This window comes from Ischnura elegans, chromosome X, assembly GCF_921293095.1.
Source record: "Ischnura elegans chromosome X, ioIscEleg1.1, whole genome shotgun sequence".
Taxonomy (NCBI): Eukaryota; Metazoa; Arthropoda; class Insecta; order Odonata; family Coenagrionidae; genus Ischnura; species Ischnura elegans.
The window spans coordinates 96,163,575-96,178,552 of record NC_060259.1 but is presented as its reverse complement, the minus strand read 5'-3'; the positions used below and the strand labels follow the sequence as shown (position 1 = coordinate 96,178,552).

General features: G+C 38.3%; 1 protein-coding gene across 3 annotated transcripts in view; it reads left to right on the top strand.

Annotated features, from left to right (window-relative positions):
• Positions 1–14,978, top strand: part of LOC124170871 (voltage-dependent calcium channel subunit alpha-2/delta-2-like) — an 88,583-nt gene that overhangs the window by 55,454 nt on the left and 18,151 nt on the right. For all 3 annotated transcript variants that reach the window (XM_046549885.1, XM_046549884.1, XM_046549883.1), the window contains one exon: positions 13,947–14,033. In XM_046549885.1, coding sequence (XP_046405841.1) covers positions 13,947–14,033 — 87 coding nt within the window. The remainder of the gene's footprint in view (positions 1–13,946; positions 14,034–14,978) is intronic.

Genomic DNA, 14,978 nt, shown 5'->3' with positions numbered 1-14,978 from the left:
TAGTATGAAAATTTCAATTACTTATTCTCTTTTTCCTCTGAAGATCCACCCTAATATTGAAAACATATTTTGACTCCCATGAGGCATGTGGGTGATTCCCTTTACATGGTATATTCAGTAACAGATTTGGAAAGAGAGAGCATTCTTGGTATGATTATTTGAGAAAAATTATTACCATTAACCCAGGAGAGGGCAAGTGGTGAAATGTAACATCAGAAGGTGTGTGGGGTGCCATCGACACCCCACAGAGAATATTTAATTCTCTTTCCTTGGAATGTTATAGTTATGTTGTGTTTTTTGTTAATTAGGTCCACTGAATTAAATTGATACTAATAATTATTCGTATTAAATACAGAAGAACAATAGAGTGATACATATACACCCTGCGTGCTCTTTTCTGGGTTAAATAACCTATCTTCATTTCTATAGCATCATTCTCATTTGCATCATTTTATGCATTGAAATATTTGTGGAAATTTTTGATTGGATTTGATTTCATAAATAATTGTTTCCGTATAACATTTTCATAATTGATGAAGAATGACTACTGGAGTTCAGCCTTTTCAAAAAAATCTGAAAAATCTGAAAAATGATTGCTTTCGATACCAATATATTTTGCCTCCCTCCCAGTCACTAGACATGCTGCCTCCCACACTAAAAAATCTGATAAATGCTACAGTGTAACCATTCTTGCTCCTCTCCCCCCTCATCCTCAAAAAATGGTTTCAACAGGCTAGAACAGACTTACATCTTCTTGTTCAATGCTCTTAACTAGGGATGAGTCGATTCCACTTTTTTTTCGATTCCGATTCCAATTTCGATTCCTTCAAATCGATTCCCGATTCTCGATTCCGATTCCATCGATTCTTACTCCTTCTAACAGGTGGGATTTTGATTTATCTGTAGCATTGCTGTCATTAAAATTTAAGAATTGAATGGAATAAAATAACTAGGGATGGACGGACCCAGGATTTTTGGAGCCTGATCTTTCGAATCGGATATTTTCGAATCCAAATGCATTTTGCAAATTCCTGCCACTAAACAAACTCATTATTGAAAGTTATTGTGGGTACATACAATCAATGGAATGCTTTATATATTTTTTTTACACATTTTAATATTTTTATAAATTAAAAATTATTTTATGGGCTTTCAAGTTGTTTTTTTAAAAACATCTTTACATACTCAGGGCCTAAACTGTTACGCTTTGGTTTGGAAATGAAAGTAGGAAAAATCTTAGGATGAACCACTGACCAGTGGCGTAGCGATAGGAACCCCCAAAATATAAAAACACAATTACTTTCCTTCATAAAAGGAAACAAAATATTTAAAAATCATGAATTTACAAAAATGAAAAAAAATGAATCTTTGAAAAATGAAGTTTTTTCTATTATGACGGGCGTTAAAATTAGTTTGAAACCCTCTCCTTTGTACCCTGTTGTTTAAAAATTTGTTTGAGGGGTTAATGCTGCGCTTATTTCTTTGAAAATTGTGCTGTTTGGACAATTTTGCATATCAGTAAAGTCTAATTGTAGAATTGAAGATAGAAAACTGAGTGGCAATCAATTAGAGCTGAAAAATAAACAGAAATATGGTCAGGAATACGTCTCGTTTGGTCTAATTCTTTTTTAAGTCTCGTGCATGTCATCTAATTGTCGAAGCTCTCAAGATATCTTCGGGCCCAGAAAGTCACTTTCCGAGCATTTGTCGTCTAGAAACGCAGAATTGAATCAGGTAGGCCAAAAAAGGTCAGTTGGTGAGACGAGGTAGGGATGAAACACGCTTCAATTGTTTTCGTGTGATTTGATATTTTCCTTAAAGACAATGATTTATGGTCCGTGTGATTTCGGATACGAAAAAATACAGAGGCACGGGCTGATGGACGGCTGAGGGTGGTTTTCTGAAATCTGGGACGTAGTTACTTTTGACGTGGTTATTATCGTAGGGCTCTGAGATTCCTCCGATGATTGTTCAATCTCTTGGGAAGAGTCACACTATGTGCCAGTCGTATTTTGCCTTTTTTGTTTTCTGGCTGAAAATCCTGGCCACGGCTGAAATTCTACTCGTAACCTCTGCGAGAGCTTTCAAACAAAACGGTTCATGAGTTAGACAAGAATCGCATGCGACGACGCACTCGAAGAGAGAATCGGAACTCTTTCCACCCAGATGGGGCATTGCATTCACTGAAGCTATTATTTAAAATTTCGGATCCAGATCCGATGTCTTCCGCGACTTTGGATCCCATATATCCGATGAAGGGCAATATCCGCGGATATTTGGGTCCGAGGTATCCGAACCGACCATCCCTAAAAATAACAGTAGCTGCGGTGGCTACATTCTCGTTTGGCCGCGGTGGCTAAACAATAATGTTGCGTTCATTGCGTCCATACATACGAGAACAGCCTGGCGGGTGCGCGGTGGCGGCCGAACGCAACCTGTCGAGTCCGCACGGAGGCCGCGGCGGCTTATGCCAAGCAAGTATCAACTTTCTCAAGGGTTGTATTGATGAAACCAGGCTACACAAACGCGAATGTGTCTAATTTTTTTATTATTGACGCAGACGCGTGTTAGTCTAAAAAGGTTACATATATAAAAAAAACCACTCTCAGCGCGTATTTATAAGAAACTTTTTTCACAGGAAAACTCGCTCTCTGCACGTTTTTATTATCATGAGACTTCAAAGATCATTGGAAAATAAAAAAAATATGTTTCGATCTATTATACTTTAAAATTGGTGGTCCAGATGAATTCTCCGATGATCATTCATAATCACAATAATTTGATTTGCTGTGACCAGCGGTTAATAAAAGAACGGAAAACGCATGCATTGCTTCCCGATCCAGTGGTTTCCAATTTTTTTTTCTCTGAGAGTTGCTCATGAACACGCGCCATTTCAGGGTTAGTCGGTTTGTCGCCTTTCCCGACATTTTCATGTTTCCGAGTCCTCTTAGGCATGTTCGTCGCAGCACCCGCGTGCCGGGCGTACCCTCCGCGCGGGCAAGGCTGTCACCGCGGCCGCTTAGGTGTATGGCAGCCTTTATGCCCCAAACTTATAGTCTATTCTCAAAACATTTATCTTCCTGGAATCGATGGAATCGGAATCGACTTTAGGCGATCGATTCTCGATTCCGATTCCATGCCCGAGAATCGGTGGAATCGAGAATCGACATTTGGGATCGACTCATCCCTACTCTTAACTATCCTGGTCTCAATACATACAATTATTACTCTCACCCCCTCCCCATGTAACAATGCAATTAATTTTATAACTAAACCCTAATTATTTCCCAAGCTTATATCCGTTGTGACCCCCCCCTCCTCTTAACCATAACTGCATCCCTCATTTTTCTTTTCCCATGATCCCCAGCCTTCATCCCTACATTCAAAGCCTTCTTCTCCTCTGAAGACGGTTTTGCATGCAAAGAAAATTTATAAGTGCGTTTATTTCTTGTATTTGTGGCTACATATATTTTTTATTCTTGCACCTTTTCAACTTGAGCATTAACCATCATATACTTGATGCTCTGAATCCAAATTTGATTTTTAGTTTTCTTGTAACAGCGCTAGTTTTCAATTTATGGAAATCTTGCAATTCACCATTCATAAGTTTAAGGAATGAATTTGATGGTTCTAAAAGTACATTATTTATGTACTTGTATTTTTCTAATTTTTAAGCTGTCGAAGAAGATGAAATCATTTAAACTTACTGGGAGCACTTCAATGTACAGTGGAAGCCTGCTTTTACGAGTACGGCATTTTACTAGAATCACGCCTTTGCAAGTGATAGTCTTTGTACTGCCAAATGGCCTATGTTTTACATGTAAAATAAATCGGATTTAGCAAGGTCAAAAAGTTCCTTCCACTGTATACGCTCAGTTTTACGACAGATATTCCTCGAGGGGGATGCGCCGCTGATCAGGCATTAACTACTATGCTTTGTATTATCTGTTTATTAATTTAAAAATACAAGATATGTGTCAGATCTACAACAGGTAAAGCCAGTTACGTCCAAGCATTTATGTGATTTACGGCTTTGAGTACGCTCCGTGCTCTCCCATTTTACGTTCTTCTTTTGGTATGCCCAGTTATCATTGGGAGGGAATGGGAGGAAGATGACAGTGGGAGAGGGAGTTAGTTCCCCTCCCCCCCCCATCCTCTTTGGCTGGCTTCATTGTTATAATAATATAAATGGCTACGTCTTGAGAGCTGGAACTTACATTGTAGAGAAACACCCTCCATCCTTTCCAGTGTGAGGCATGGAAATTGAAAGTGCAACATTGTCGTAGTTAGATTGGCGACCTTTCATTGACTTCTGACTTATGGAAAGCTAGAGCAACGTTACCGGCCATTGCATGCTATCTGGCGATGCATATTTCAATATTTCATGTGTGCATCAGAATGTAGTTCGACCAAGACATCGTCAGCTATTGCCATGAAGGAAAATCACAATTATTACCAAGATGGTAAAATAACAGTCAATCAAAGGTTAGCAAATGAGGACTCAGCACCGCTGAGTAATCAACTGTAAAAAAATTTATCAAAGCAGAATTACTGTGCTGATGGTAGAAATCCTCTTCTTAGCGACCAATCATAGTGAATCTTCAATATCTCTTCTTTGTACTCTCCAAAATTCTGTAAGATTCTAAATTTCACATCATATCAGCAAAACTGTGATACACTTCAGCACAATCCCTGAAATTTGTTTAAATTAATGGCTTAACTTAGATGCAGGTTACTCTCAAGGGCTATGTACTATGCAAGCACAATTAAAAAATGCTATTTCCTAAACCATATCCTTTGAATCTCTTGGCATTGATTAAAAGCTCATATATAAGACTCCTATGTCAAAAATACTATTCCGTTCCGAATTTTGAAAATCAGTACATGCATCCTCGCTTATCCGTTCCCATGTGGTGCTTTTGTCATAGGCATTTATACTGCCCAGGGTTATTTTTTTCGGAGGAACTGAAGATTTAGTACATTATGTAAAATATTTATATCATCGCAATCACTCTCCAGAAAACCCTCTGACTACAGTCTGGCCAGCGAGAGTTGTCCGATGACAGCCAAAAAGGAGGGCCGGAGAACCCTCCACCAGCACGGATTGCAGCCAGTCACTGCCCCCAAAATGCACCTCACACCATCGCCTAGTCATACAACAGCTGTCAAATGCATACAAAGCAAAGAAACAAGCCTGAAAAACCAAAACAAGGGATTATTGTCCCTTTGGGTCCTTCAAGATCATCGTCCCTTCCGGCTCCCCTCTTCACAGAAGCATTTTGTTTACAAGTAACGTGGGCGTTCCCTTTCTTACCTAGCAACCTTACCCCCACCCCGAACTAGGCCCTTCTGGCTGTCATCGGACTATTCTTGGTGGCCGGACTATATAGAGGGGTTAACTCAATGCACCCGATCCTTAGGCCATGATCCACGGGAGAGGGCTAATGGGGCCTCGTCACTCAACAGAAGAGAGCGATTGAAAAACTTCTACCACCCCATCAACTGGATGCGCCCAATCATACGACAACAGAGAGTTGGGGTGTGGGTAAGCAATGGAGCTTACTTGCTACTCGCTTCAAAATATGATTGCAGAGAAATCATTCTCTTTTTTAAATTAAATGTTTAGAGAAGTTGTGAATGTGGTGCAATCATGAAGTTCAGACTGGAAATTAGCAGTTATTCAGTTGTGAAATAACCTTTTTACCATCTTAGTGCAGCATGCAGATGTATCGGCTTTTGCATCTCAGAGAAAATGTGCAGCAGGCCGATATATTACTCATATTAAATATATTGTTACATTTTATAGAACTGCAATTGTTACATTCATTTTTCTATCAGCCTAAACATTTTTATAACTATCAATTAGTTCAACTTACATAATGTCAAGAAAACCTCATAAAATCTAGCTTCATGGATAAAAAGTAGCTTTGTATTGCTTTTTATTAGGGTGCTACATTGCATTCTATTTCCCTCGGCATTTTTTCCTTGCGGAAGATGGTTAGCACTGTGAGGGTTGAAACTCTTACAATCTTTGTTGAGACATATTTCCAGGAATAGGTATACATTTTCAATGGCTATGAAAGCAATTCTATTTTTCAGTGATCTCCGAATAACATAAGAGGTGGTAGAATCTGTAACTTAGTTTTCAGTTGATGTTGTCTTTTTCCCTCTGTTCTCTCTCCTTATGTCATCTCTTTACTAGTGTTGTTCCTCTATTTTTTGTATAGCTCCTTTAACAAACCCTACCCCCATGCCTTCAAAGCACTTTGTTTTGCATAAATGCCAGGATATAGGATTTGGGAGTCAAATGAGTTCTCCCTTGTAATTGATTGTGTATTTCTAGCACGTTCTAATATGTAATTTACAGTTCCTTGGTTATCAGGGAAATTAATGACTGCTTCATGTATCAGGAGTGCCAAAGTCAGCTCTATTGAATCTTGGGATTTGGTTAGGATATTGGTTATAAGATTCCATTCAGAAAAAACAAACCTTTGCTGTAAAAGGCATATGGTAAAAATGCTAGTGCCCCAAAGGCTGCAAAAGTTGTAAAGATTTTTTTTACCAATAATTAAAAATCTGTTCTATATATTTCAAACTCAACCCAATCAAAAAGCTGTCTTCCTATCGTTGCTTAGGAATAATTTAAAGCCTTCACTCTTTAGGAAACTAATGCTTTATCAAAGTAGCTCATTTAATGCTGTGCAGATTGATAAGTTTAAAGATCATTGGTGGCCATTTATGTAGTAGGTGATGCTCAAGGAGGTTGTCACTGAAAGGAGAGGATATTTATGCTGCTTAATCTGGAAATTTAGTTTTGGGAAATAATCATCAATTATAGAGTTAAATGCTGGATTTTAATTGGCTGTTTTTGCAGGTTTCACTGTGGATGAAACTAAGGATCAAAAGTGGATAGGGATGATCCTTTTGAAATGTTAATAAATTGCCTTAATTAGTTGGATAGTCATGGTTACCCTCGGGAAACAATGATGCATATATTTTTAACAAATAAAAAAACTGCTGATATTAGAGTTACAGCATGGTGAGAATCAATTAATCGATGTTGAATTACCATAGGAAACTCAAAAAGGTCAATATGACCTAAGTACTAGCTAAGATAATTTAAGTGTTAACCACAATGTATTTAGCTGCAAAACCTCCCATAACTTTCCAAAGGCATATTAGGTATATGTGTACAATTTGACTCAAGCTTACATTAGTGTTTATGGGGTAAAGCACTTAAAAATTATTTGGCATTGCCAAGGATGAGATTCCTCCATTGTACATGTCTGGGTTGTATCATGTCAAAACCAGCACTTGGACACACTACCAGTGGTGCTTGTATTTCTAATATGGGTAGTGGGAATGTGTCTGTAAGTCCACAGGTTTTTTTTAATGTATTAACTGATTGTATTTAAGATTTACATTATCAAAGCATTAGTTATGATTTATAAAGGTCATAAACTGATTTATTTTAATGTAATTATTATTTATTTACACATATTATCATTATATTGTGAGGATGATAAAACAATTCAACCATCTTGAAAGTTTGAAATCAATAGACTAAATTCTATATTTTTTATTGATATCTTTTGATGTAAATTCAATTTTTTAATGAACAATCTTGTCGTACGTAAGATGAAACCTCACTCATGCATCTCTAATTTTCCATTCAATATGTTAACCCTTTCCTTACTACGGAGGAAAATATGCAGTAGGACGTTTCTTGACCCGGGTGACAAAAGCAGCACATTTTCATTGGTGATTTTTCTACGCAAGCGATCAAATGCCGAAAAATATATGTTTCCTTCCTTTTTATGTAGGGAACTTTTGGAACCCAACAAAGCGGAACTTTTGGAATTATATTCTCCTCTATCCTTGTGAACTATAGGAATGGTAGTATTTTACCTGTGTACAAAAGAATAAAAGGCTCAAATAGAAATACCTTGGCAAGAATACTATTCTGAATATAGGTACTACAATGTCTTTAGTATGAGAACCTCTACTAGTTCATAGGATTTCAAACATGCTTGCCACCAGTTATTAATTTTTTTGGGCCTGATATATCCAGCTGCACACATTACAAAGGGAGTTTGTGTACTCAAAGTACATAAACATATTGCACAAATGGCATTTGTATCAGGATTTTCTATATTCTGCATGGGACTTGTGAAACCTAAGGGCCAGGAGCTGAACCTATTCATCACCTCATCCCCTGCTGATGAGATTGTCACTTTTGGCCGCATATTATTCACTCTTTATTTTCTTCATGAGTTTCTGACTCTGTGTACCTCTTAATTAGACAAGAGCTCCTGAATTTTCACTAGTTTAGCATATTGGTGCTTTAATTACTAGCTGTTAGGCTTGCAATGCAAGAATTCTTTTGCCTCTGTACTCTAGAATTAGTGCTGTAAAACATTGTCGTGATTTGAAATTACACCTGCAATCTTGCGAGGTGATTGCCAGCATCTGTGAGTTCTTCAGGAATGAAAAGCACAATGGTTGCCCATTTCTTCCTATGGCAGGAGTTATTTTGTAATTATTTTTTATTTTATAGGGAATATCCTCTGATTTGCCTTGAGGTACACCATTTACCCCGATTTGCCTTGAACACTACCACTACTCTCTTTCTTGCCCTCATTGAATGTGGGACAGTGGATCACTCAATATTTAGTGGTTTTTCATCCACAGTGTCAGTAAATTTCATAAGCCTTTCCCTGAAAATTTGATAGAAATACCTCTTTGGATGACTGACAAGGACATTGCTATACCTCCACACAAGTGCCCAGACTTAGGATGTGCCATCTACATATGTAGTCACATTGACACACCAGTTCCCATAATATCACTGAAGTTTAGCCCAATGTTCAGCCCAAGCTAAGGTTGGATACTATTAATACCTTGAGCATGGTGATCTTGTCTACTGTCTGCTAGTGGGAGGAAGGGTAAAGATGGGGTTGGCTCAATGGACAAAGAAATGCCTAAGGGCCAGGACTTGTCACGAATGCTCCTCCATTCAATCCACCAATATAGAATATGCCACTTTAGTAACTGCATGTAGTTGGGAATCCTGAGACTCCATAAGCATGCCAATAATTCCATCTATGGATATGTGCCAGTAGCAGGAGAGCACTCAAGATGTCAAGAATTTTGAAGCTGATCTGCTCCTAATGAAAATCAATCATAATACTCAGCTTCTTTCTTTTGGGATCAAAGATATTTTTTGTGATAAACAGTCCCTTACCTTTAGCAAATTCCTCTTAGAAAACTTAACCTGGAAATATTGGTCCATCAGTTTCCATGTATCTAGCTCCCTAATGGTTGTTACATATATTAATATTTGTTGTTGAAAAAGAATGGACTGAAGTACTTTAAAATTTAGTATTGTGATGTAACAGTCAATAATTGTGTAAAACATGAATATATATATGTATAAAATCTACCTTTAGATGTGTATCAGTATTCTGCTCTAAAATCATGAAAATAGTTAAGGAATGAATGAGATTGAGTGACGTTTTGTGTGAGGGAGAGATATCTTTCTCTCGCCCTCAAGCATGTTAAAATACTATTTCCTATGCTATTCCCCAATCATATTGCTCCATTGGAATTTCAGGAAACAGAATACATAGTGACATCGGACTGGAGTTTGTGGAATTTGTGTAGAACTTAGTGATTTGAGTTGCAATGTATGGAAATAGAGTGCCTTGAGAAGTACATATACATGCATCAAAAAATCATTTGTATCATTTTGATGTGTGCCATTTCTTAGATAATTTAAATGTCTTCATTGCACCTCGTGTTTGTGTCCTTCTTATTGGTCAACTTAGAAAAGACTCAACATTATTTTGCATATGTTATGTCAGTGACTGCACACAGTAGAGGAATATTTACATATTGTTCATCAGGTGTCATCAAGTATCTTTTCGAAGAAGTACATGATTGTTGTCATAATATGTTTAGGTTAGGATGTATATTTGAGGCTGTTCTACATAGTACATAAGATTTTAAACTTGAGGAGTAAAAAATTAGAAATTTCTTACTTTCACCAAAATCCAATAGAGGGTCGATTAGAAGCTAGGAAGCAGACCAGAATCGATTGAGTTCCAATTTCATACAGCATACATTGAGACATGTTTTCATTGTGTTGGAATGCATTGTAGTATGACTGTACTTTCTTTTAAAAACTTTTGATTTTTTACTCTCCCTTTAATATTTACATACATCTCCATTTCTCTGCATAAAAATGTTTACCAATTTTCAGAGGAGGAATTGTCTGCCATAGAATTGCATTACCATCCAATTGGAAGTCAAGTGTGTTGTAAGGTGTGAACTTATTTCTGGTGGAGTAAATTGCATTCTCATTCAGCAAGCTCTATTTTGCTATAGGTTGTTTGCCATAAGTGTGGAGATGAATGTAACCCTTGTAGCAGCAGATTATGGCTTATTGTTGAATCACCCCTCGTTGTCTCATAACAAGGAAAGAGATTTAAGGTGACAGGGAACTCTGGCATCTGCACATGTTGCTTGGCCAGTCGTCATGCTTCTATACTAATGAGGCGGACCAAACACACTTAGGGCTCGAGGTGATGACACACAAGGAGCAGTTGCATTGCCCATAAGGACTCTCAGACGCCGCCCCTCCAAAGATTTGAAAAAGAAAAAGAATATATACTCATTCAATTATAATTATGCATCTAATTAACCAAAGTGTTTTTTTCAGTCGCATGCATCAAAAATGTAGGAAAAACTGGCAAAAATAGTGCGAGAAGTTCGCATTTGTAGCCGCAGGGCACTGGCCAGAACGTCCCAATCCATCGCCATGCAGTTATATGAAGAGTGGTAGTGGTGGGGGCTGCTGGTGCTATGACACGTCTAAGCTTGTGCCTTATGGAAGTCTTGGGACACCGTCCGAGCATGCACAGAGCGAAGTATCTAGTGAGACGACATCGCTGCTACGGCTGGCAGCATTATAATCTGGCATCTACTTGGTGCTGCACAGTATCAGAATACCTTGTTTTGGTTTAAATTTTATTATTATAAGTATTTAAATTGTATTATTTTAAATTAAACAAATTTAATAGCTAGATAGCCATAAAAATTCACTAAAATACACAAAATATTCAAAAACTTTGATCCCCTGGTTAAGTGTGCCCCCCCCCAAGCATTTGACTCACAAGCCGCCACTGACAAGGAGAAGACAGAGGGAAGGCAGTTAGCTTATAAAGAAGATATCGTATCTCAAGCTAAAGTAGTTGACCCTTCTTGAAGTCTCATAAACAGGATAGGCAGCAGTTTTCAAGATACTACAGTTGAAGAAAGGTGTTGATTTTCATCACCAAATTCGTCAACTCGCTGGTTTAAAATAGAATTTCATCAAATCATTAAAAAAAACCTGAGGGCATAAAATCACTATGAATATTTTATTAGAAAGAAAAAACATTTCTTCAAAAAGCAGCGTAATTAGTTTTAATTTCAAATACAAAATCTGACAGAGAAAAGTATTACATACTTCATTCATAAGTTCATTACATAAGTTGAGAAAGCGTACTGGGCACGCATGACAGCGTTGAGGGGTTAAGGTCATAATTTAAGCAAATCAAGCAATCTATTATTATTATTTGCGCACATGATCTGTTATTTTAGATTGCTTACAGAATCATTAAGAGCTTTTTTTTGTCGACCACGATCTTTTTAGTGGCGATAATGCGATTTTACTTGTTTACTCGTATTCCTACTTCTCCATATAATACCTGGTTTCCGAAAACCATTCATCCATGGCTGTGAGGTCATGGATTCGGAAAAGTAGTTGGCGTGAATGCTTCAAAACTACTGTGCAATACTGTGCAATCAGGTACCACGCTGCACAGTCTCATCTCGCACAAATTGACCGGGATGCAACCAACTCGGGATGATGCAACTGCTGCTGGATGTGGATCACTGAGGGCGATCGTGCACTGCCATGCTTTTAAAACCAGAATACAGAGCTCCCATGAAGGCAACTGGCACGCAATCACGATGTCATGCAGCAGCGGTTATAGGAATCCAGGGCCTATGGAAAACTGTCTATGCAAGCGAGTGCCTGGCTGTGACTTGTTTTCTCTACTTCCACTTCCCTCACTGTCTACTTCACTATTATTACCTGTATTATTCCCTTCCTCTCCAGTTTGACCTTGACTATTCATGGCGTAAACATGCCTGAGTGCGACGAAATCTCCAGTTCCCTTGGGTCGTATTCACACGCAAGGCCACGGCTATAATTGTGCATTTACGATACAAAATGTTCGTTAAAAAATCGTCGATAACATTTTACTTAATGTACTATTGGTTAACTGTTGAAGAATTTTCTAAAATTACTCATGATTTTTTCCTTTGTGTCCAATTTAATTTTTTTATAAGATCGCGCAACACTTCGAAGAGTGTGAACTCATGCACGGATAATCCCCAGCTCGGATATACTGCATCCGGATTTTCAGGAGTCTGCTGTATAACTATACGCTCTTTTTCCTTATGCTAATGAACAACACTCCTGGGTTACCAAGCTATCGATATACTCCTGTTGATATATAAAATGGTAAATAAACTACAGTGATGTGACCACTGGATGCTTAACACAGTATTCAATGGCAATATGATGAAGATGACTCAATCGCTATGATTTAACCCCACTCTCTCTCTGTACTCAATCATGAATGGGTCGAAACTCTTCCCTTTTTTCTTTCTGGGATCGAAACTTAACAATAGGGTAGTTTCCTTCATCAAAGAAAACGAAAGGTATTGATTGCGATTCGTTACCCACCATTAGGGTATTCATAATGCACAAATTATTTGGTTTTTGAAATACCGGTTTAGACGAATGGCAAGGGTCAAATTTTATCCTCATTTGAAAAAGGCCAGATTGGTGCCCATGCGATTCCACTCCACGTGACGTCACAGGGACCTAGTTTCTACACGAGAGGATAGGAGTTATACATCGTCTGTGGTTACCAATGCATGCATGAGGCACAGAGCTCAGGGAAACATGTCTTAATAATCACCTATTAAAACTGGCTAAGGTCGGAAAGTTTTCTTTGTTTGATAAGGTATTAATAATCCTTATTTAAGCCAAGCGCTACCAGCCAGCAAGGTACTCAGCTACCCGCTAGCATCCTGCGTCCTATCAGCGCTCAGAGCCTCGATCAAGGTCACCTCACAAGGCGGGAGGGGGAACCAGAAATGCGTCGCACGGACTTTTTCCCATCATTCCTACTTACGCATCGCATTTTCGCGCGCTTGAAATTTTTCACATTTCATTTAATCGCGAAAAATAGATATCGTCATTTAAAAATCTAAAAGCGTGAAATACGTACTCCAGGAGTAATAATCTTTTGATTTAGGCAATAAAAAAATAATAGGAAACCACCCTATTATCAGCAGAGCTTTGATTAATTCTGTTTCATTCCCTGGCATAAAGTTTCAGTCTGGGTTGAAACTAATCCCCTCGGTGATTATAATTTCGTTTTTTGTTGTGGGAATTCTGGGAATGTAACTGAACCTAGCCCTCATGTTTCCATTACCATCTGGGTCGAAATGAAATATTTTAATTTTTTTTTCAATCGCCATCCCTGGTTTGAACACATTATTCCTCTCCTTCTAACTGTTATGGGACAACTCTGGTGATCCGATCAATACAAGTGGCCGTTATGACTCAAATACTGCTTACATCTTATGTACTATGTTGAATGACCTTAAAATTCCTGGTTTAGGTTCAATATATCTTTGAGAAATCAAGGCTGAACTTCTAAAAATCTCAACTGATTTCTTGCTTTAGTTTATTCATTTATAATTGATGTCCCTTTATTTGACGAATTTGTATGCATTTACTGAACCTTTAATCAATCAATGTGTTATGAAGGCCATCAGTTGCAACTTGACTTTCATGGTATTAATTTCTTTGTACATTTATACAGGATTACGTGAGGATTCTAAGCCGACCATTGGTAATTTCTGGCAACCAGGAACTATTTCAATGGACTAATTTCTACAAGGATTCTGGGGTAATTACAAAAATTATTGCTTCGAGGGTTGTATCAAAAGTAAGGTTCCCATGCTTTTTACAAATAGAAAACATTTTTAACTGTTATTAATTTACACATAGTTGAAAAGCTTAACACCTTTACCTATGTAGTCTCCATTTTTTTAAGACAATTTCGAAGCTGGCACTCCAGCTTTTGTATCCCTGAGTTGAAGAAGTCCCCCGCCAACCCATTGAGGAAGTATGTGACCTCTGCTCGGACTTAATCGTCGCTCTTGAAGTGCTTGCCAACTAAGTGTTCCTTTAGCTTTGGGAGGAGGTGATAATCACTTGGGGCTAAGTCTGGTCTGTGTGGGGGATGGGGAATAACAGTCCACTCAAATTTCCTCAAAAGTTGCTTAGTTTGACGAGCGGCGTGTGACCGAGAATTGTCATGAAGAATCACTACTCTCTCCATCAGTCATCCTCTGTGGCAATTCTGGATTGCTTGCTGGAGTTTAGTTATGTTTTGCAGTATCTTTTTGAGCTTATTGTTATTTCAAGTTGCATGAAATCGATGAGGATTCCCCCCTTCCAATCCCAAAACACAGTCGCCATAACCTTTCCTGCGGACCACGTTTGTTTGAATTTCTTTGGTGGCGGTGAACTGGAGTGACGCCACTGACGAGACTGTCACTGGCTGCCACTGACTGCTTTGTTTCAGGGTTGTAATGAAACGCCCACGTTTCTTCTCCCATGATAATGGAGTCCAACAACTTCTCCTTGTTGCCTCCTCCCTCACATTGTAGAAAAAATTTGATAGCACTGTCAAGGCATTGCTCCCTGTGTCTGTCAGTCAGCACTCGGGGGACCCAGCAACCACACACCTTGTGATAACCCAACGTTTCTATTAAAGTTTTTTCAACTATGGAGAAATCAGATTACTGATCGAACCTCACATGTGGCAGGAATGGGGATCAACACTTCC